This window comes from Heterodontus francisci, chromosome 43, assembly GCF_036365525.1.
Source record: "Heterodontus francisci isolate sHetFra1 chromosome 43, sHetFra1.hap1, whole genome shotgun sequence".
NCBI lineage: Eukaryota > Metazoa > Chordata > Chondrichthyes > Heterodontiformes > Heterodontidae > Heterodontus > Heterodontus francisci.
Genome location: NC_090413.1, coordinates 31,566,738 through 31,588,535, shown reverse-complemented (window position 1 = coordinate 31,588,535; position 21,798 = coordinate 31,566,738). Strand labels below are relative to the sequence as shown.

Here is a 21,798-nt window from a genome sequence, read left to right as displayed (position 1 = left end):
AATTTGGTTCCATTATCCAAGTTATTGCCAATTATATGCCCATTCAGCAAGCTTATTATTGTCTTGTGTCTGCGGCACAGTGGCGCAGTGGTTAGCACCGCAGCCTCACAGCTCCAGTGACCCGGGTTCAATTCTGGGTACTCCCTGTGTCTGCGTGGGTTTCCTCCGGGTGCTCTGGTTTCCTCCCACATGCCAAAGACTTGCAGGTTGATAGGTAAATTGGCCATTATAAATTGCCCCTAGTATAGGTAGGTGGTAGGGAAATATAGGGACAGGTGGGGATGTGGTAGGAATATGGGATAAGTGTAGGATTAGTATAAATGGGTGGTTGATGGTCGGCACAGACTCGGTGGGCCGAAGGGCCTGTTTCAGTGCTGTATCTCTAAACTAAAACTAACTGAGGCCCCAGCACTGATCCTTGTGTCACTCCATTAGTTACACACAGCCATCCTGAAAATAACTCAATTATTCATATGCTCTGTTTTCTATCCGTTAAGCAATCCTTAATCCGTGCTAATATATTACCCCCAATCTCATGAGCCCTAATTTTTGTGTAATGTTAGGATGCAGCAAGACCATGGAGGGATTTCAGCAGATGGCATGAGGCAAGGGTCGGAGGCATTTACCAGTGTCTAATTTCTCTCCCTGACATAAGGGGTTTAAACATAAGAAAGAAAATTTAAAATTCATGGCACCACACAAATCTCTAATAGAGGAGAAAATAGCAAAATAATCTAGAAATCAAATGATAAAAATGAATAGCCAACATGAATTTCAAAAGGGAAAGTCTTTCTTGACTGTATTTTTTGAAGAGGTAACAGTGAGTAGCCAAGGGTAATGCAGTGGATGAAATATATCCAGCTGTGCAAATGCCTTTGATAAGGTACCACATAATAGACCAATGAATAAGGTTAGAAAATATGGAGTCAAGAAAAAATAGCAGAATGGATAGCCAGCTGGCTGCAAGACAGAAAGCTGAAAGTAGCGATTATTCAGAGTGGCAGAAAGTGGGAAGTGGGATCCCACAAGGTTTGGTGCTGCGGCTACTGTTGTTCACAATTTAAATTAATAATTTAGACTATGGAATCAGAAACATAATTTCTAAATTTGCGGATAACACCAAATTGGGAGGAACAGTCAATACTGAGGAGAACAGCAAAAAATTACAAGACAATAATAAGCTTGCTGAATGGGCATATAATTGGCAAATGAATTTCAACTTAGATATGTGTGACATTTTACATTTTGCTAAGAAAAATAAGGATGTCACATTATTTGGAGAAGAATTATCGAAATAAGGTAAAGGAACAAAGGGATCTGCATGTATAAATACGCAAATGACACAAAGCTGTAATACAGATCAATAAGGCCATTTTTTAAAAAAGCAAACCAAGCATTAAAGCTTATTTATGGAGGGATAGTATTGAAAAGTAGCGAAGTTATGTTAAGCTTATATCGAACCTTGTTTGGCCACACTTGGGAGTACAGTATACAATGCTGGTTGCTCGATTATAAATAGGATATAAAGGTATTTGGGATGTACAAAAAAGATTTACAAGGCTGATATCAGAACTGTGAGGTTATACCTATCAGGAAAGGATGAACAGGCTGGGTCTTTTTTCTCGTGAAAAGCGAAGGCTGAGGGGTCATCTGCTGGAAGTTTTTAAAATTATGAAAGGGTTGAAGAGTAGACACATAAAGAGTATTTACACTTGTAGGGAAGAACAAAACTAGAAGCCACTGATTAAGATAGTCACCAAGAAATCAATTAGGGAATTCAAGAGAAACGTCTTTACCGAGAGAGCGGTGAGAACCTGGAACTTGTTACCAAAGGAAGTAGTTGAGGTGTACAGAGGCATTTAGGGGAATTTAGATAAGCATATAAGTCATAGAGTTATACAACACAGAAACAGGCCCTTCAGCCCATCGTGTCTGTGCCAGCTGTCAAGCACCTAACTATTCTAATCCCATTTTCCAGCACTTGGCCTGAGCCTCGTATGCTATGATATTTCAAGTGCTCATCTAAATACTTCTTAAATGTTGTGAGGGTTCCTGCCTCTACCACCTCTTCAGGCAGTGCGTTCCAGATTCCAACTACCCTCTGAGTGAAAATATTTTTCCTCAAATCCCCTATAAACCTTCTGCCCCTTACCTTAAATCTATGCCCCTGGTTATTGACCCCTCTGCTAAGGGAAAAAGTTTCTTCCTATCTAACCTATCAATGCCCCTCATAATTTTGTATACCTCGATCATATCTCTCCTCAGCCTTCTCTGCTATAAGGAAAACAACCCTAGCCTATCCAGTCTCTCTTCATAGCTGAAATTCTCCAGCCCAGGCAACATCCTGGTGAATCTCCTCTGCACCCTCTCCAGTGCAATCACATCCTTCCTATAGTGTGGTGCCCAGAACTGTACACAGTACTCCAGCTGTGGCCTAACTAGCATTTTATACAGCTCCGTCATAACCTCCCTGCTCTTATATTCTATGCCTCGGCTAATAAAGGCAAGTATCCCATATGCCTTCCTGATCACCTTATCTACCTGTGCTGCTGCTTTCAGTGATCTATGGACAAGTACACCAAAGTCCCTCTGACCCTCTGTACTTCCTAGGGTCCTACCATCCATTGTATATTCCCTTGCCATGTTAGTCCTCCCAAAATGCATCACCTCACACTTCTCAGGATTAAATTCCATTTGCCATTGCTCCGCCCATATTACCAGCCATCTATATCGTCCTGTAATCTAAGGCTTTTTTCCTCACTATTTATGACACCACCAATTTTTGTGTCATCTGTGAACTTACTGATCATACCTCCTATAGTCACATCTAAATCATTGATGTACACTACAAACAGCAAGGAACATAGGAAGATCGGAACAGGAGTAGGTCTTTCAGCCCCTCGAGCCTGTCCCGCCATTCAATGAGATCATGGCTGATCCGCGGCCTAACTCCATATACCTGCCTTTGGCTCATATCCCTTAATATCTTTGCTTAACAAAAATAAAAAGGGTCCCAGCACCGATCCCTGTGGTACACCACTGGTCACTGGCTTCCACTCGCAAAAACAACCCTCGACCATCACCCTCTGCGTCCTGTCACTAAGCCAATTTGGATCCAATTTGCCAAATTACCCTGGATCCCATGGGCTCTTACCTTTTTAACCAGTCTCCCATGCGGGACCTTATCAAAAGCCTTACTGAAGTCCACGTAGACTACAGCAACTGCTTTACCCTCATCTACACATCTAGTCACCGCCTTGAAAAATTTCATCAAGTTAGTTAGATATGATCTCCCCTTGACAAAGCCATGCTGACTATCACTGATTAATCCCTGCCTCTCCAAGTGGAGATTAATCCTGTCTGTCAGAACTTTTTCCAATAGTTTCCCTACCACTGATGTTAGACTCACCAGCCTGTAATTACCTGGTTTATCCCTGCTACCCTTCGTGAATAATGGTACCACATTTGCTGTCCTCCAATCCTCTGGTACCTCTCCTGTGGCCACAGCGGATTTGAAAATTTGTGTCAGAGCCCCTGCTATCTCCTCCCTTGCCTCACATAACAGCCTGGAATACATCTCATTGAAGCTGTGATGAGGGAGAAAGAAAGAGGGTTATGCTGATAGAGTGTGGCCAATGGTTTCACCTGCACCTAAATCTGATGTCTGACTTACAGATTGCTCAGAAATACGACCCACAGAAAGATGAGGCTATTCGGAGGTGGATTGAAGATGTTACTGGAGCAACCCTTACAGAAAACCTAATGGAGGGGCTGAAAAATGGAGTCATACTGTGCCAGTAAGCAAACCTCAGAAATATCCACGCCACAATTCTAGGATAGAAGTATCCAAGTGCAGAAATCACAAGCTCCAACTTGCATTTGCAACAAGCTCATCACAGCTTCAATGAGTGTGCATGAATTACCAACCACACCTCCACATCAACTCTAAACTATCCTTTTACTGCACCCTGTGGCCTTTAACTCATCAGTGTCTCTCTCCCAATTCTGTAACCCTTACTAGTGCATTGTTATTCTGTAATCCTTGCCAGTGTCTCTCTACCCCATTCTGTAACCGCTCAGCAATATTTCCTCTAAGCTGCACAAGTGTGTCTGCACAGCAGCTAAGGAAGTTACCAGGCATTGAAAAAAACCTTGCCATGCACAACAACAAAATTCTAAACTTAACATTGCCCCTCTAGTGCTCTCTACTCCATTCTGCAATGCCTGCCAGTGCCTTGCTACCATGTTCTGTAACCCTTGCCAGTGCACAGCCTCAGTACTGGACCGTGAAACATTACTTTACAAAAGAGCTCCATTACTATAAGTATATTTCCTCCATTATATTCACATCAAAAGTATGATTACATTTCATCCTGTTTTTTTCTGTTTAAGGCTCATAAATAAATTGCAACCTGGCTCAGTGAAGAAGATTAGTGACTCCCCACAGAACTGGCATCAGGTAATGAGTTAATGGATTAAAAGCATGCAAATGCCGATTGGTGTGAATACAGAGAAAAAGTGTTTTTGTTCATGGAATAAGGGCATCGCTGGCAAGGCCAGCATTTATTGCCCATCACTAATTGCCCTTGAGAAGGTGTTGGTGAGCTGCTGTCTTGAACCACTACAGTCCGTTTGCTGTAGGTATATCCATAGTGCTGTTAGGCAGTTCCAGGATTTTAACCTAGCAATGAAGGAATGGTGTTGTATTTCCAAGTCAGGATGGTGTGTGACTTAGATGGGATTTTGCAGCTGGTGGTGTTCCCATACACCTGCTACCCTTGTTCTTCCAGGTGGTAGACATTGTGGGTTTGGAAGGTGCTTTGGAAGAAGCCTTGGTGATTTGCTGCTGTGCATCTTATAGATGGTACACACTGCTGCCATTGTGTGTCAGGGTTGGAAGGAATGAATGGCATACCATTACCACCTTAAACAATCATGCGGGTTGTTTTGTTCTGGATGGTATCAAGCTTCTCCAGTATTGCTGGAGCTACAGTCATTCTGGCCAAGTGGAGAGTATTCCATCACAATCTTGACTTGTGCCTTGTAGATGATGGACAGGCTTTGGGGTGTTCGGAGGTGAGTAACTCGCTGCAGAGTTCCCAAGCTCTAACCTCCTCTTGTAGTCACAGTATTCATAGTCATTTATGGCACAGAGGGAGGCCATTCGGCCCATCAAGTCCATGCCGGCTCTCCATGGAGCTATTTTTATTCTTTTACAGGATGTGGGCATCGCTGGCTCGGCCAGCATTTATTGCCCATCCCTAATTGCCCTTGAGAAGGCGGTGGTGAGCTGCCTTCTTGAACCGCTGCAGTCCGTGTGAGGTGGGTACACCCACAGTGCTGTTAGGAAGGGAGTTCTAGGATTTTGATCCAGCGACAGTGAAGGAACAGCAATATAGCTCCAAGTCAGGATGGTGTGCGGCTTGGAGGGGAACTTGCAGGAGGTGGTGTTCCCATGCATCTACTTCCCTTGTCCTTCTAGGTGGTAGAAGCTGTGGGTTTGGAAGGTGCTGTGGAAGGAGCCTTGGTGAGCTGCTGCAGTGCATCTTGTAGATGGTACAAACTGCTGCCACTGTGTGTCAGTGGTCGAGGGAGTGAATGTTGAAAATGATGGATGGGTTGCCAATCATACGGGCTGCTTTATCCTGGATAGTGTGGAGATTTTTGAGTATTGTTGGAGTCGTACTCATCCAGGCAAGTGGAGAGTATTCCATCACACTCCTGACTTGTGCCTTGTAGATGGTGGACAGGCATTGGGGAGACAGGAAATGAGTTACTCGCCACAGAATTTCTAGACTCTGACCTGCTGTTATAGCCACAGTACTTATATGGCTGGTCCAGTTCAGTTTTTAGTCAATGGTAACCCCCAGGATGTTGATAGTGGGGGATTCAGCGATGGTAATGAATTGAACGTCAAGGGGAGATGGTTGGATTCTCTCTTGTTGGAGATGGTCACTGTCTGACACTGGTGTGGCATGAATGTAACTTGCCACTTATCAGCCCAAGCCTGAATGGTGTTCAGGTCTTGCTGCATATGGACACATATCCTCAGTAGCTGACAAGTTGCAAATGGCGCTGAATATTTCGCAATCATCAGTAAACATCCTCACCTCTGACCTTATGATGAAGCAGCTGAAGATGGTTGAGCCTAGGTCACTACCGACGAACTCCTGCAGTGATGTCCTGGAACTGAGATGATTGACCTCCAACAACCACAACCATCTTCCTTTGTGTTAGGTATGAGTCCAATCAATGGAGAGATCCCACCACCCCCCCAACTCCCATTGACTCCAGTTTTGCTAGGGCTCCTTGATGCCATACTCGGTCAAATGCTGCCTTAATGTTAAGAGCAGTCACTGTTACCTCACCTCTGGAGTTCAGCTCTTTTGTCTATGTCTGGACCAGGGCTGTATTGAGGTCAGGAGCTGAGAGGTCCTGGAAGAACCCAAACTGAGCATCAGTGAGCAGGTTATTGCTGAGTAAGTGCCGCTTGATGGCACTGTCGATGACACCTTCCCTCACTTTGCTGATGATCAAGAGTAGACTGATGGGGCAGTAATTGGCTGGATTGGATTTGTCCTGCTTTTTGTGCACAGGACGTACCTGGGCAATTTTCCACATTGTTGTAGCTGTACTGGAACAGCTTGACTCGGGGCGTGGCCAGTTCTGGAGCACAAATATACAGTACTATTGCCGGCATGTTGTCAAGGCCCGTTGTCTTTGCAGTATCCAGTGCCTTCAGCCATTTTGTGATATCAGTGGAGTGAATCAAATTGGCTGAAGTCCGGCATCTGTAATGCTGGGGACCTCAGGAGGAGGCTGAGATGGATCATCAACTTGGTACTTCTGGCTTAAGATGGTTGCAAATGCTTCAGCCTTGTCTTTTGCACTGATGTGCTGGGCTCCCCCATCATTGAGGATGGGGATATTTGTGTAGCCACCTCCTCCTGTTAAGTTAATTATCCACCACCATTCACAACTGGATGAGGCAGGACTAAAGAGCATGGATCTGATCTGTTGGTTGTGGGATTGCTTAACTCTGTCTATCGCATGCTGCTTCCACCGTTTGGAATGCATGTAGTCCTGTGTTGTAGCTTCACCAGGTTGGCCCCTCATTTTTAGGTATACCTGGTGCTGCTCCTGGCATGCCCTCCTGCACTCTTCATTGCAATCATTCCCACCCCCACTCGATTTTTATAGCCCTGTAAGTCTATTTCTCTCAGGTGGCCATCTAACTTTCTCTTGATGTCATTAATCGTCTCCACTTCCACCACCCTTGTAGGCAGAGAATTCCAGGTCATTAACACCCGCAGCATTAAAAAAAGTGCTTCCTCATATTCCCCCGTATCTCTTGCCCAAAACTTTCAATCTGTGTCCCCTAGTCCTGTACCATTCGTTAATGGAACAGTTTTTCCTTGTCCAACTTATCTAAGCCTTCATAATCTTGTACACTTCTATTAAATCTCCCCTCAGTCTCCTTTGTTCTAAGGAGATGGCACCCAGCTTTTCCAACCTAACCTTGAAACTAAAATCCTCCATCCCTGGAACCATTCTGGTAAATCTCCTCTGCACCCTCTCAAGGACCTTCGCATCCTTCCTGAAGTGTGATGACCAGACTGGACGCCATACTCTAGTTGGGGCCTAACCAGAGCTTTATAAAGGTTCAGCATGACTTCCCAGCTTTTGTAATCAATGCCTCTATTTATGAAGCCAAGATCCCATATGTTTTACTAACCACTCTCTCAATATATCCTGCCACCTTCAAAGATCGATGCACATGCACACCCAGGTCCCTCTGTTCCTGCATACTCTTTACAACTGTGCCATTAAGTATATATTGCCTCTCCCTATTCCTTCTGCCAAAATGCATCACCTCACACTTGTCAGTATTAAATTCCATCTGCCACCTCTCTGCCCAGATTCAGTTAAATTTCTGGTCATTGGTGACCCCCAGGATGATGATGGTTGACAGGTTGGCAATGTCAGTGCCACTGCATGTCAGGGTGGTGGTTAGACACTCTCATGATAGAGATGGTCATTGCCTGACACTTGTGTGGCACAAATGCTACTTATCAGCCCAAGCCTCAATGTTGTCCCGGTCTTGCTGCAGACAGGCACAGAATACTTCATTATATAGTGAGTTGTGAATATAACTGAACACTGTGCAACCATCAGCGAACATCCTGACTTCTGGCCTTATGATGGAGGGAAAGTCATTGATGAAGCAATGGTGGTGAAGGTGGCTAGGTCTAAGACACTACTCTGCGGAACTCCTGCAGCGATGTCCTGGGGGTGAGATGATTGGCCTCCACTAACCACTACCATCTTCCTTTATGCCAGGTATGACTTTAGCCAGTGGAGAGTTTACCGCCTGATTCCCATTGACTTCAATTTTACTGGGCCTCCGTGATGCAACATGCAGTCAAATGTTGCATTGATGTCATGGCCAGATCTCTCACCTCACCTTTGGAATTCATCTCTTTCGCCCATGTTTGGATCAAGGCTGTAATGCAGTATGGAGTCATGTGGTCCTGGCCGAACCCAAACTGAGAATTGGTGAACAGGTTATCGGTGAGTAAGTGCCACTTGACAGAAGCATCGACAGCACCTTCTGTCACTTTGTTGATGATTGAAAGTAAACAGATGGGGCGGTAATTGGCTGGATTGGATTTGTCTTGCTTTTTGTGACAGCACGTACCTGGGCAATTTTCCACTTTGCTGGGTAGATGTCAATGTTGGAACAATTCTGGAACAGCTCAAGGCGCAGCTAGTTCCGGAGTACAAGTGTTGAACACTGAAGTCAGGTTGCCATTACGGCCCATAGCCTTTGCTGTATCTAGTGTGCGCAACCTTTTGTGATTATTGTGTGGGGTGAACTGAATTCGCTGAAGACTGGGATCTGTGATAGTGGAGACCTCAGGAGGAGGCTGAGGTGGATCACCAATCAGCAATTCTACTTTCGACAGTAGGGACGTTTGTTGAGCCTTCTCCTTTCACTAGTTGTAGGGGCCCATAGGCTTTGCCATATACAGTGCCTTCAGCCATTCCATGATGTCACACAGAGTGAATCTAATTTGCTGAAGACTGGTATCTGTAAAGGTGTGGACCTCAGGAAGAGGCACAGTGCATCAGCCACTCAGCACTTCTAGCTGAAGATGGCTGTAAATATTTCAGCCTTGTCTTTTGCACTCACATGCTGGACTTCACCATCTTTGAGGATGGGGAGATTCATGGAGCCTCCTCCTCCCACTAGTTTAATTGTCCACCACCATTCACAACTGGACTGCAGAGCTTTGATCTGATTCATTGGCTGTGCGATCGCTTAGATCTGTCTATAGCATGTTGCTTCCGCTGATTAAGCATGTATTTAGTGATATAGACAAGTGGAAAGGGGCATAGGTGGTTCCAACTGTTCACCTCAACTGACCACAATTGTGTTTTGTTAAAATGTTGCGTTAGCCCCGAGTGTCTTTCGGGTCAAATAAACAGACAAATGACAGGTTTTCTCAAGTGTTAAGAAAGTTAACTATTTTTATACGATCCCAGAAATGGTCACAACCTCACCCACACACTCATTCACACTCACACACACTTACACATGGATATATAAATAGAGAGAAAAAGGGTAAGGAGTTTAAAGTTCAAAGTGAGGTAGTGTTCATGGTTTACAGTAAACCTGTTGAATCTTCTCAGGAGGACAGTCTCTTTTAAAGGTGCAGGCCTGGTTGTTTGTAGTCTTAAACTTGATGAGGTGCTGTAGAGTTTTATTGGTTACACACAGTACAAAGCTGGGTGGTGTAGATTTTATTCCCTTCACAGATGGCGAGTCTTAAAGTCACTTTGTGATGTCTTTGCCAGGGTGGTTGTTCAGTTATTGTTCAGCAGGGTTCTTCTGCTTGGCTGAATCTCTTTCACAGCCCCTGGTTAAACTGCTTTCTGAAGGTGTTGGCTTGATCTCCTTTCTCTCCCTAGAGGATTACCTTTTTTAAGGTTAAAAAAAACTATCACATTAGAGTTTCTGTTAAGAGACACGTGGCCCTCTACCTTTTGGTTTGGGCTGTGAGCCTGTCTGTCTCCAGAATCCTTTGTTCATTCTTGTCAATAAGAGACATTAATATGCAATAGTGCTCTTTTCAATTTCAAAGGGGTTATTTCAGATGAGGTTAAAGAGTTCCATCTTTTCAGGCAGGTTTGTTGATTTCCAGTACAGGAGGGGTCACATGACTGCTACTCCATTTTGACTGTTGCACAAGTGTCCATGTTCTTGTGGTTGTCACGAAAAACCCTATATGCCAAATGAGAAATATTTAATTTCGTCGGTTGGAAACTTAATTTGACTTTTAATGGAAATAAAAACATGACAGCCACTGCCATTTACATTTGAAATACCAGGAGATTGAACTCGAAACAAAAAGTCCAACAAGAAGCACAGCCAGAATAATGCTTTGGCTAACTCAGTATCTTAGCCAGATCATCCTCGTTAGTGGGATATTCCAAACCATCTTGAGGCATTCATAAATGGGGATGTCCCTCCAGGGGGTAAACACTGCCAACTCCACCTAAGAGAAGTTGGGTTTTAGACTTTGGACCTCATTAAAAACAAAGGGGAGTGAGAGAACCATGTGACTGTCTGTTCATCTCTGAAGAAACTGGAAGTTTTGTCACACAGACAAGCAGTAACCAACTGGACAGCAGCTGAGAAGGCTGCTGCTCCCCTGTCTGTCTCTCTCTCCCCCCAGAAAACATCAAGTGAAAACGATCTGTAACTGGGGGATCTTCCAAGCCAAGGGAGGCGGTGGCGTAGTGGTATTGTCACTGGACTAGTAACCCAGAGACCCAGGTATTGCTCTGGGGACATGGGTTCAAATCCCACCACAGCAGAAGGTGGAATTTGAATTCAATTAATAAATCTGGAATTTAAAGCTAGTCTAATGATGGTCATGAAACCATTGTCAATTGTTGTGAAAACCCATCGGGCTCACTAATGCCCTTTCGGGAAGGAAATCTGCTGCCCTTGCCTGGTCTGGCCTACATGTGACTCCGGACCCAAAACAATGTAGTTGACTCTTACATGCCCTCTGAAATGGCCTAGCCAGCCACTCAGTTGTATCTAACTGCTACGAATTCAATAAAAAAGAATTAAACCGGACAGACCACCCGGCATCGACCTAGGCACTGAAAAGGATAAAGGGAAACCAGCCCTGTTGAGCCTCAAAGTCCTCCTTACTAACATCTAGGGGCTTGTGCCAAAGTTGGGAGAGCTGTCCCATAGACTAGTCAAGCAACAGCCTGACGTCGTCATACTCACAGCATCATACCTTACAGACAATGTCCCAGACACTGCCATCACCATCCCCAGGTATGTGCTATCCCACAGGCAGGACAGACCGGCACAGTGGTCTACAATCGGGAGGGAGTTGCCCTTGGAGTCCTCAACAGCGACTCCGGACCCCATGAAGTCTCATTGCATCAGGTCAAACATGGGCAAGGAAACCTCCTGCTGATTACCACCTACTGCCCTCCCTCAGCTGATGAGTCAGTACTCCTCCATGTTGAACACCACTTGGAGGAAGCACTCAAGGTGGCAAGGGCATAGAATGTACTCTGGGTGGGGGACTTCAATGTCCATCACCAATAATGTCTCGGTAGCACCACTACTGACCGAGCTGGCCAAGTCCTAAAGGACATAGCTGCTAGACTAGATATGGGGCAGATGGTGAGGGAAGCAACAAGAGGGAAAAACATACTTGACCATGTCCTCACCAGTCTGCCTGTCGCAGAAGTGACCACCACACAGTCTTTGTGGAGATCAAGACCCACCTTCACATTGAGGATACCCCCTCCATTGTGTAGTGTGGCACTACCACTGTGCTAAATGGGAGAGATCTCAAACAGATCTAGCAATGCAAAACTGGGCATCCATAAGACACTGTGGGCCATCAGCAGCAGCAGAATTGTACTCAACCACAATCTGTAGCCTCATGGCCTGGCATATCCCCCACTGTACCATTACCATCAAGCCAGGACACCAACCCTGGTTCAATGAAGAGTGCAGGAGGGCAGGAGCAGCACCAGGCATACCTCAAAATGAGGCGTCAACCTGGTGAAGCTACAACACAGGACTATTTGCATGCCAAACTGCGTAAGCAGCATGCGATAGACAGAGCTAAGCAATCCCACAAGCAACGGATCAGATTTAAGCTCTGCAGTCCTGCCACATCCAGCCGTGAATGCTGGTGAACAATTAAACAACTAACTGGAGGAGGTGGCTCCACAAATATCCCCATCCTCTATGATGGAGGAGCCCAGCACATCAGTGCGAAAGATAAGGCTGAAGCAATTGCAACAATCGTCAGCCAGAAGTGCCGAGTTGATGATCCATCTCAGCCTCTTCCTAAAGTCCTGAAGTCAACGACATCGACGACTATGTGGGGGGTAGGATCAGTAAGTTTGCGGATGACACAAAGATTGGCCGCGTGGTTAACAGTGAGGTTGAGTGTCTTGGGTTACAGGAAGATATAGACGGGATGGTCAAATGGGCAGAAAAGTGGCAGATGGAATTTAACCCTGAAAAGTGTGAGGTGATACACTTTGGAAGGAGTAATGTGACATGGAAGTATTCAATGAATGGCCTGACACTGGAAAGTTCTGAGGAACAAAGGGACCTTGGCGTGTTTGTCCATAGATCTCTGAAGGCAGAAGGGCAGGTTAATAGGGTGGTGAAAAAGGCAAATGGGACAATTGCCTTTATCAATCGAGGCATAGATTACAAAAGCAGGGAGGTCATGTTGAAGTTGTATAGAACTTTGGTAAGGCCACAGCTGGAGTACTGTGTGCTATTCTGGTCGCCACATTATAGAAAGGATGTGATTGCACTGGAGGGGGTGCAGAGGCGATTCACCAGGATGTTGCCTGGGATGGAACATTTAAGCTATGAAGAGAGGTTGGATAGGCTTGGGTTGTTTTCGCTGGAGCAGAGAAGACTGAGGGGTGACCTGATTGAGGTGTACAAGATGATGAGGGGCATGGACAGGGTGGATAGGGAGCAGCTGTTCCCCTTAGTTGAAGGGTCATTTACGAGGGGACACAAGTTTAAGGTGAGGGGCAGGAGGTTTAAGGGGGATTTGAGGAAGAACTTTTTTACCCAGAGGATGGTGACGATCTGGAATGCACTGCCTGGGAGGGTGGTAGAGGCGGGTTGCCTCACATCCTTTAAAAAGTACCTGGATGAGCACTTGGCCCGTCATAACATTCAAAGCTATGGGCCAAGTGCTGGCAAATGGGATTAGGTAGACAGGTCAGGTGTCTTTAATGCATCGGTGCAGACTCGATGGGCTGAAGGGCCTCTTTTGCACTGTGTTATTCTGTGATTCCTCAGCATCACAGATGCCAGACTTCAACCAATTCGATTCACTCCACGTGATATCAAGAAACGACTGAAGGCACTGGATACTGCAAAGGCGATGGGCCCTGACAATATTCCGGCAATAGTACTGAAGATCTGTGCTCCAGAACTTGCCGCGCCCCTAGCCAAGCGGTTCCAGTACAGCTACATCACTGGCATCTACCCGGCAATGTGGAAATTGCCCAAGGATGTCCTGTCCACGAAAAGCAGGACAGGTCCAACCCGGCCAATTACTGTCCCATCAATCTACTCTCAATCATCAGTAAAGTGATGGAAGGCGTCATCGACAGTGCCATCAAGCGACACTTGCTTAGCAATAATCTGCTCAGTGACGTTCAGTTTGGGTTCCGCCAGGGCCACTCAGCTCCTCACCTCATTACAGCCTTGGTTCAAACATGGACAAAAGAGCTGAACTCAATAGGTGAGGTGAGAGTGACTGCCCTTGACATCAAGGCAGCATTTGACCGAGTATGGCATCAAGGAGCCCTAGCAAAACTGAGGTCAATGGGAATCAGGAGGAAAACTCTCCGCTGGTTGGAGTCATACCGAGCGCAAAGAAGATGGTCATGGTTGTTGGACGTCAATCATCTGAGCTCCAGGACATCACTGCAAGAGCTCCTCAGGGTAGTGTCCTAGGCCCAACCATCTCCAGCTGCTTCATCAATGACCTTCCTTCAGTCATAAGGTCACAAGTGGGGATGTTGGCTGATGATTGCACAATGTTCAGCACCATTCGCGACTCCTCAGTTACTGAAGCAGTCCGTGTAGAAATGCAGCCAGACCTGGACAATATCCAGGCTTGGGCTGATAAGTGGCAAGTAACATTTGCACACACAAGTGCCAGGCAATGACCATCTCCAACAAGAGAGAATCTAACCATCTCCCCTTGACATTCAATGGCATTACCATCGCTCAATGCCCCACTATCAACATCCTAGGGGCTACCATTGACCAGAAACTGAACTGGAGTAGCCATATAAATACTGTGCCTACAAGAGCAGGTCAGAGGCTCGGAATCCTGCAGCAAGTAACTCACCTCCTGACTCCCCAAAGCCTGTCCACCATCTACAAGGCACAAGTCAGGAGTGAGATGGAATACTCTCCACTTGCCTGGATGGGTGCGGCTCCAAAACTCAAAAAGCTCAACACCATCCAGGACAAAGCAGCCCACTTGATTGGCGCCCCATCTACAAACATTCACTCCCTCCACCACCGACGCACAGTGGCAGTGTGTACCATCTACAAGATGCACTGCAGCAATGCACCAAGTCTCCTTAGACAGCACCTTCCAAATCCGCGACCTATACCAACGAGAAGGACAAGGGCAGCAAATGCAGGGAACACCACCACCTGCAAGTTCCCCTCAAACACACAAACAATCCTGATTTGGAACTATATCGCTGTTCCTTCACTGTCGCTGGGTCAAAATCCTGGAACTCCCTTCCTAACAGCACTGTGGGTGTACCTACCTCACATGGACTGCAGCAGTTCAAGAAGACAGCTCACCTCCACCTTTGGGGCAATTAGGGATGGGCAATAAATGCTGGCCTAGCCAGCCACACCCACATCCCATGAATGAATAAAAAAAAGCCTACAGACGGCTGCAGCCAGCAACGAGGGGAAGAGAGCCAACTACAAATTCTGCCTTCAGGCAAGCCAGCCAAAATACACTTTGACCAACCAAGAACTTCAAGAATATATCTTCAGCCAAGGACTACTGAATCACCCACTTAACCGATTGTATTTAAGTTCTATTCATTCTGGACTTTAATCCAACCACCAAAACTATTTTCCCTCCTGTAATCTACTTGTGTGCATGAATGTGTAGTGTATTTTTAGTATTTTTAAATCGGGTTAGAGTGTTGAGCATAATAACCTGCTGAGTTTGTTGTTTAAACTCAAGAAAATCTCTTTCTTGTTTAAACTCAAGAAACCCTGTTTGATTGGTTCTTTTGCAATCACAGTAAAGGAAAAAGGTAAAACACTCACAGAGGTGGTAAGCACAACCACTGTTTAAAAGGAATAAACCCTGTTGCAGTCAAATAAGAGGATGGGATAAGAGGATGGGACAAGAGGGGAGCCTGAGACACCCTCCTCACCAGGTCACAACATGGTTTTGTTTAACAGTTGATTTTTTAAATTCATAATTCTTCCATTTCATTGTTTATTTCATCATGGTTCTTTCCGTGTATGACTGTAGTCCTGTGTTGTAGTTTCACCAGGTTGGCACTTCAATTTTAGGTGCGCTTGCTGCTGCTCTTGGCATGCTCTTATACACTCCCCATTGAACTAGGGTTGATCCCAAAACTTGGGAAAGGCCGTGTGGGCAGCAGCAGAGAACTGCAGGTATTGGCGCAAGCTCCGTGTGCTGCTCGTAATAGATTATAAATTCTCACCAAAGTTGTGAAGATCGAAACTTTAGATTCAGATTGCCAATGGTAATCGGGTGATGTGTGAAGTTATGATTGGCAGCTTCCCCAGCCAATCATAGATTCAGCTCAACGATAGGGATGGGAGCCAATGAAAGACTTCGGATGGACAGGCAGCCCAACAAATGGAGGCGGTGTTCACTTCTATAATAAAAACAGAAAGTGTTGGAAATACTCAGCAGGTCAGGCAGCATCTGTGGCGAGAAAAACGGAGTTACCTTTTCAGGTCTCTGATATTTAATCTGAACAGTGTTCGCTCCTTTTGGGTTCTTATTGGTCTATTCCTTAGATTGATGGAAGTTGAATCCAATCTGTACTCGTGTTTTATATGGTTTGTCCAACGGTGGTTTGGCATTAGGGTGGGAGTTATATCTGCTGCTCGCCCATGTGCCGTCACTAACTGATAAGCCGCAGATCAGGGGGCTCTCCGCTGGTGTTTAAACTGAGCTCAACACCCGCCCCCCCCAACAACACCCAAGCCGCTATCCCCCCCCCCCCCAGCAGCTCACTAAAGATCCCATGGTTGTCCTGGAAGAGCAGGGAGACCTCATGTCCTGACCAATAAGAACAAAAACACATGAAAAGCAGGAATAGCCTCTTCCGTCCTGCTCTGCCATTCAAGAACATTATGGCTGATCGACCTCATCCTGACGTTCCTGCACTATCCCCATCTCCTTTAGTGCCCAAAAAAATCATTGGATCAGTGTCTTGAATACATTGAACAACTGAGCATCCAAAGATTTGCAACCCTTTGAATGAAGAAATTTCTTCTCATCTCAGCCCTAAGTGGATAACCCCTTATTCTACAGCCGTGCCTCCCCTATTTTAGATTCTTCAGCCAGGAGAAATCTCCTCCCAGCATTAACACTTTCACGCCCATTAAGAATTTAATGTTTCACCTTTCATTCTTCTAAACTCTAGGGAGAATATAACTATTCGTTGGAGGCAGTACAGAGAAGGTTTATTAGACTAATACCTGGAATGGGCAGGCTGTCTTACGAGGAAAGATTGGACAGGCTAGGTTTGTATCCGCTGGAATTTAGAAAAGAGGCAACTTGATTGAAACATATAAGATCCTGAGGGGTCTTGACAGGGTGGATGTGGAAAGGATGTTTCCCCTTGTGGGAGAATCTCAAACTAGGGGTTATGTTTAAAAATGGGGGAGTCGCCCATTTGGGAGAGAAATGAGGAGAAATTTGTTCTGTCAGAGAGTCGTGAGTCTTTGGAATTCTCTTCCTCAAAAGGCGGTGGAAGCAGAGTCATAGAACATAGAACATAGAACATACAGCACAGAACAGGCCCTTCGGCCCACAATGTTGTGCCGATCCTTTGTCCTCTGAGTCTTTGAATATTTTAAAGGCAGAGGTAGATAAATTCTTGATAAGCAAGGGGGTGGAAGGTTATCGGGGGTAGGTGGAAATGTGGAGTAATCAGTTCAGCCATGAACTTATAGAATGGCGGAGCAGGCTCGAAAGGCCAAGTGGCCTACTCCTGCTCCTAATTCGTATGTTCATAGTAATGGTATAATGTAGTGTTACAATTCAGATGGCCAGGCGGTCAAAGAACTGAAGACTAATGTTTACACACTTATAAACTTTTATTTACAGAGATACACATTACAAACCTGCACCTCCAACCCCAACAACCATTTTTTTTGCTCCTATATATAGGAGTACAAGTGAATCCCCAGTATATGTCCAGCACCTGAAAGCAATATGATATACAATTAATTAACATGAGAGACCATGACATTACAGATTTTGGTGGAATACAATTTTGCTGCTGATGATGGCCCACAGTGCCTAACAGCTGTCAGATATGTTTTAGATTAACTAAGGAAAGCCAGTACGGATTTAAGGGCAAATCATGATTAACGAATGAGTGTTTCGATGAGGTAACAGAAAGTGTTGATGTGCTCTGAGGATCATTTTCAAATCCTCGCTAGATACAGGTGAGGTACCAGAGGATTGGAAGTTATAGAGGTATACAGCACAGAAACAGGCCCTTTAGCCCACCGTGTCTATGCCAGCCATCAAGCCTATCTATTCTAATCCCATTTTCCAGCGCTTGGCCCGTAGCCTTGTACGCTGTGGCGTTTCAAGTGCTCATCTAAATACTTAAATGTTGTGAGGGTTCCTGCCTCTACCACCCCTTCAGACAGTGTGTTCCAGATTCCAACCACCCTCTGGGTGAAACATTTTTGCCTCAAATCCCCTCTAAACCTCCTGCCCCAGACCTTAAATCTATGCCCCCTGGTTATTGACACCTCCGCTAAGGGAAAAAGTTTCTTCCTATCTACCCTATATATGCCCCTAATAATTTTATATACCTCAATTGGGTCCCCCCTCAGCCTTCTCTGCTCTAAGGAAAATAACCCAAGCCTATCTGGTCTCTCTTCATAGCTGAAATGCTCCAGCCCAGGCAACATCCTGGTGAATCTCCTCTGCACCCTCTCCAGTGCAATCATATCCTTCCTATAATGTGGCGACCAGAACTGTACACAGTACTCCAGCTGTGGCCTAACTAGCATTTTATACAGCTCCATCATAACCTCCCTGCTCTTATATTCTATGCCTCGGCTAATAAAGGCAAATATCCCATATGCCTTCCTAACCACCTTATCTAGTATGCAGGTACTGCAGGTAATAAAGAAGGCAAATGGAATTTTGGCATTTATTGCTAAAGGAATGGAGTATAAAAGTAGGGAAGTGTTGCTGCAACTGTACAAGGCATTAGTGAGACCGCACCTGGAGTATTGCGTACAGTTTTGGTCCCCTTACTTGGAGGGTTGTTGTTGCATTGGAGGCAGTTCAGAGGAGGTTCACTAGATTGATTCCAGAGATGAGGGGTTTGTCTTATGAAGAGAGATTGAGCAGTTTAGGCCTTTACTCTCTAGAATTTAGAAGAATGAGAGGAGATCTAATTGAGGTATATATGATTAAGGGGATTGACAAAGTAGATGTAGAGAGGATGTTTCCTCTTGTGGGGCAATCTAGAACCAGAAGTCATAGTTTTAGGATAAGGGGTAGCAAATTTAAAACCAAGATGAGGACAAATTACTTCTCTCAAAGGGTCATGAGTCTGTGGAATTCACTGCCCCAGAGTGCAGTGGATGCCAGGACATTGAGTAAATTTGAGGAGATAGATAGATTTTTAATTAGTAATGGGTTGAAGGGTTATGGTGAACGGGCAGGAAAATGGAGTTGAGTCCGAGATGAGATCAGCAATGATCGTACTGAATGGCGGAGCAAGCTCAAGGGACTGAATTGCATACTCCTGCTCCTAGTTCTTATGTTCGTATCTACCTGTGCTGCTGCCTTCCGAGTTCTAATGGCAAGTACACCAAGGTCCCTCTGACCCTCTGTACTTCCTATTAGAGACCTGCTTTAGGTCGGGAAAAAGAACCCGACCCGAACAGAACCGAACCACAGCGGTCCCGGAAGATGGACCCGACTCGACCTGAACCCAACACATGTCATCAGGTCCCGTCGGGTGCAGGTCGGGTAGCAGGCCTCTACCTCCTATGGTCCTACCATCCATTGTATATTCCCTTGACCTGTTAGTCCTCCCAGAATGCATCACCTCACACTTCTCAGGATTAAATTCCATTTGCCACTGCTCTGCCCATCCTACCAGCCCATCTATATCGTCCTGTAATCCTAAGGCTTTCCTCCTCACTATTTATGACACCACCAATTTTCATGTCATCTGCGAACTTACTGATCATACCTCCTATATTCTCATCTAAATCATTAATGTACACGACAAACAGCAAGGGTCCCAGAACCTATCCCTGCAGTACACCACTGGTCACAGGCTTCCAATCGCAAAAATAACCCTCGACCATCACCCTCTGACTCTAAGCCAATTTTGGATCCAATTTGCCAAATTGCCCTGGATCCCATGGGCTCTTACCTTCTTGACCAATCTCCCATACGGGAACTTATCAAAAGCCCTACTGAAGTCCATGTAGACTATATCAACTGCTTTATCCTCATCTACATGCCAGTCACCTCCTCAAAAAATTCAAATTGGTTAGACCTAATCTCCTCCTGACAAAGCCATGCTGACTATCCTTGATTAATCCCTGCCTCTCCAAGTGGAGATTAATCCTGCCCCTCAGAATGTTTTCCAATAGTTTCCCTACCATTGATGTTAGACTCACTGGCCTGTAATTACCTGGTTTATCCCTATTACCCTTCTTGAATAATGGTACCACATTCGCTGTCCTCCAGTCCTCTAGCACTTCTCCTGTGGCCAGAGAGGATTTGAAAATTTGTGTCAGAGCACCTGCTATCTCCCCCCTTGCCTCACATAGCAGCCTGGGATACATCTCATCTGGGCCTAGGGATTTGTCCACTTTCAAGCCCGCTAAAACCGCTAATACCTCCTCCCTTTCAATGTTAATTTAAGTATATCACAATCCCCCTCCCTGATCTCTACACCTACATCGTCCTTCTCCAGTGAACACAGACGAAAAGTAATCATTTAAAACCTCACCTACGTCCTCCGGCTCCACACACAGTTTGCCACTTTGGTCCTTAACGGGCCTACTCTTTCCCTGGTTATCCTCTTGCCCTTAATATACTTATAAAACGCCTTAGGATTTTCCTTTATTTTGCCCTGAAGTCATTTTTCATGCCCCCTCTTCGCTCTCTTAATTACTTTTTTAAGTACCCCCCTATACTTCATATACTCCTCTAGGGCCTCTGCTGTTTTCAGCCCTCTGAATCTGCCATAAGCCTCCCTTTTCTCCTTATCCAATCCTCTATATCCCTTGACATCCAGGGTTCCCTAGACTTGTTGGTCCTACCCTTCACTTTTACGGGAACATGTTGGCCCTGAACTCTCTATTTCCTTTTTGAATGACTTCCACTGGTCTGATGTAGACTTTCCTCTACGTAGCTGCTCCCAGTCCACTTTAGCCAGATCCTGTTTTATCATATTGAAATCGGCCTTCCCCCAATTCAGTACCTTTATTTGCGGTGCATCTTTTTCCTTTTCCATAAATACCTTAAATCTTAGAGTTATGGTCACTATCCCCGAAATGCTCCCCCACTGACACTTCCACCACTTGTCCGGCTTCAGTCCCTAAGATTAGGTCCAGTTTCGTGAAAACGAGTGGTAGCCAGAGGATTGAGAAGTTTTTTAAAACCAGCAGCGGATGACTAAAAAACTAATAAAGAGGGAGAAAATTGATGATGAGAGTAAATTGGCAAGAAATATAAAAACAAACAGTAAGAGCTTCTATGGGTATATTAAAAGGAAGAGAGTAGCTAAAGTAAGTGTGGGACCCTTAGAGGATGAGGATGGGGAATTAATAACAGGGAACTGGGAAATGGCAGATAATTTAAACCAATAATTTACATCAGTCTTCACAGTGCAGGACACAAGAAACATCCCAACAATAACAGATGAGCAAGGTGTTAATGGGAGGGAGGAACTTGTAACAATCACTATCACGAGAGAAAAGGTGCTGGGCAAACTGATGGGACTAAAGGCAGACAAGTCGCCAGGACCTGATGGCCTGCACCCAAGGGTTTTAAAAGAAGTGGCTGCAGAGATAGTGGAGGCATTGGTCATGATATACCAAAACTCACTGGATTCCGGTAGGGTACCAGCGGATTGGAAAACCGCAAATATGACACCCCTATTCAAGAAAGGAGGGAGACAGAAAGCAGGAAACTATAGACCAGTTAGCTTAACATCAGTCATTGGGAAAATGCTTGAACAAAGAACAAATAACAGTACAGCACAGAAACAGGCCATTCGGCCCTCCAAGCCTGTGATGATCTTGATGCCTGCCTAAACTAAAACCTTCTGCACTTCCGGGGACCGTATCCCTCTATTCCCATCCTATTCATGTATTTGTCAAGATGCCGCTTAAACGTCGCTATCGTACCTGCTTCCACCACCTCCGTCGGCAGCAAGTTCCAGGCACTCACCACCCTCTGTGTAAAGAAC

General features: G+C 45.4%; 1 protein-coding gene across 4 annotated transcripts in view; it reads left to right on the top strand.

The window, feature by feature from the left end:
- Positions 1-21,798, top strand: part of cnn1b (calponin 1, basic, smooth muscle, b) — a 100,219-nt gene that overhangs the window by 64,505 nt on the left and 13,916 nt on the right. For all 4 annotated transcript variants that reach the window (XM_068021384.1, XM_068021381.1, XM_068021385.1 and 1 more), the window contains 2 exons: positions 3,676-3,797; positions 4,393-4,459. In XM_068021384.1, the coding sequence (XP_067877485.1) occupies positions 3,676-3,797; positions 4,393-4,459 (189 nt within the window). The remainder of the gene's footprint in view (positions 1-3,675; positions 3,798-4,392; positions 4,460-21,798) is intronic.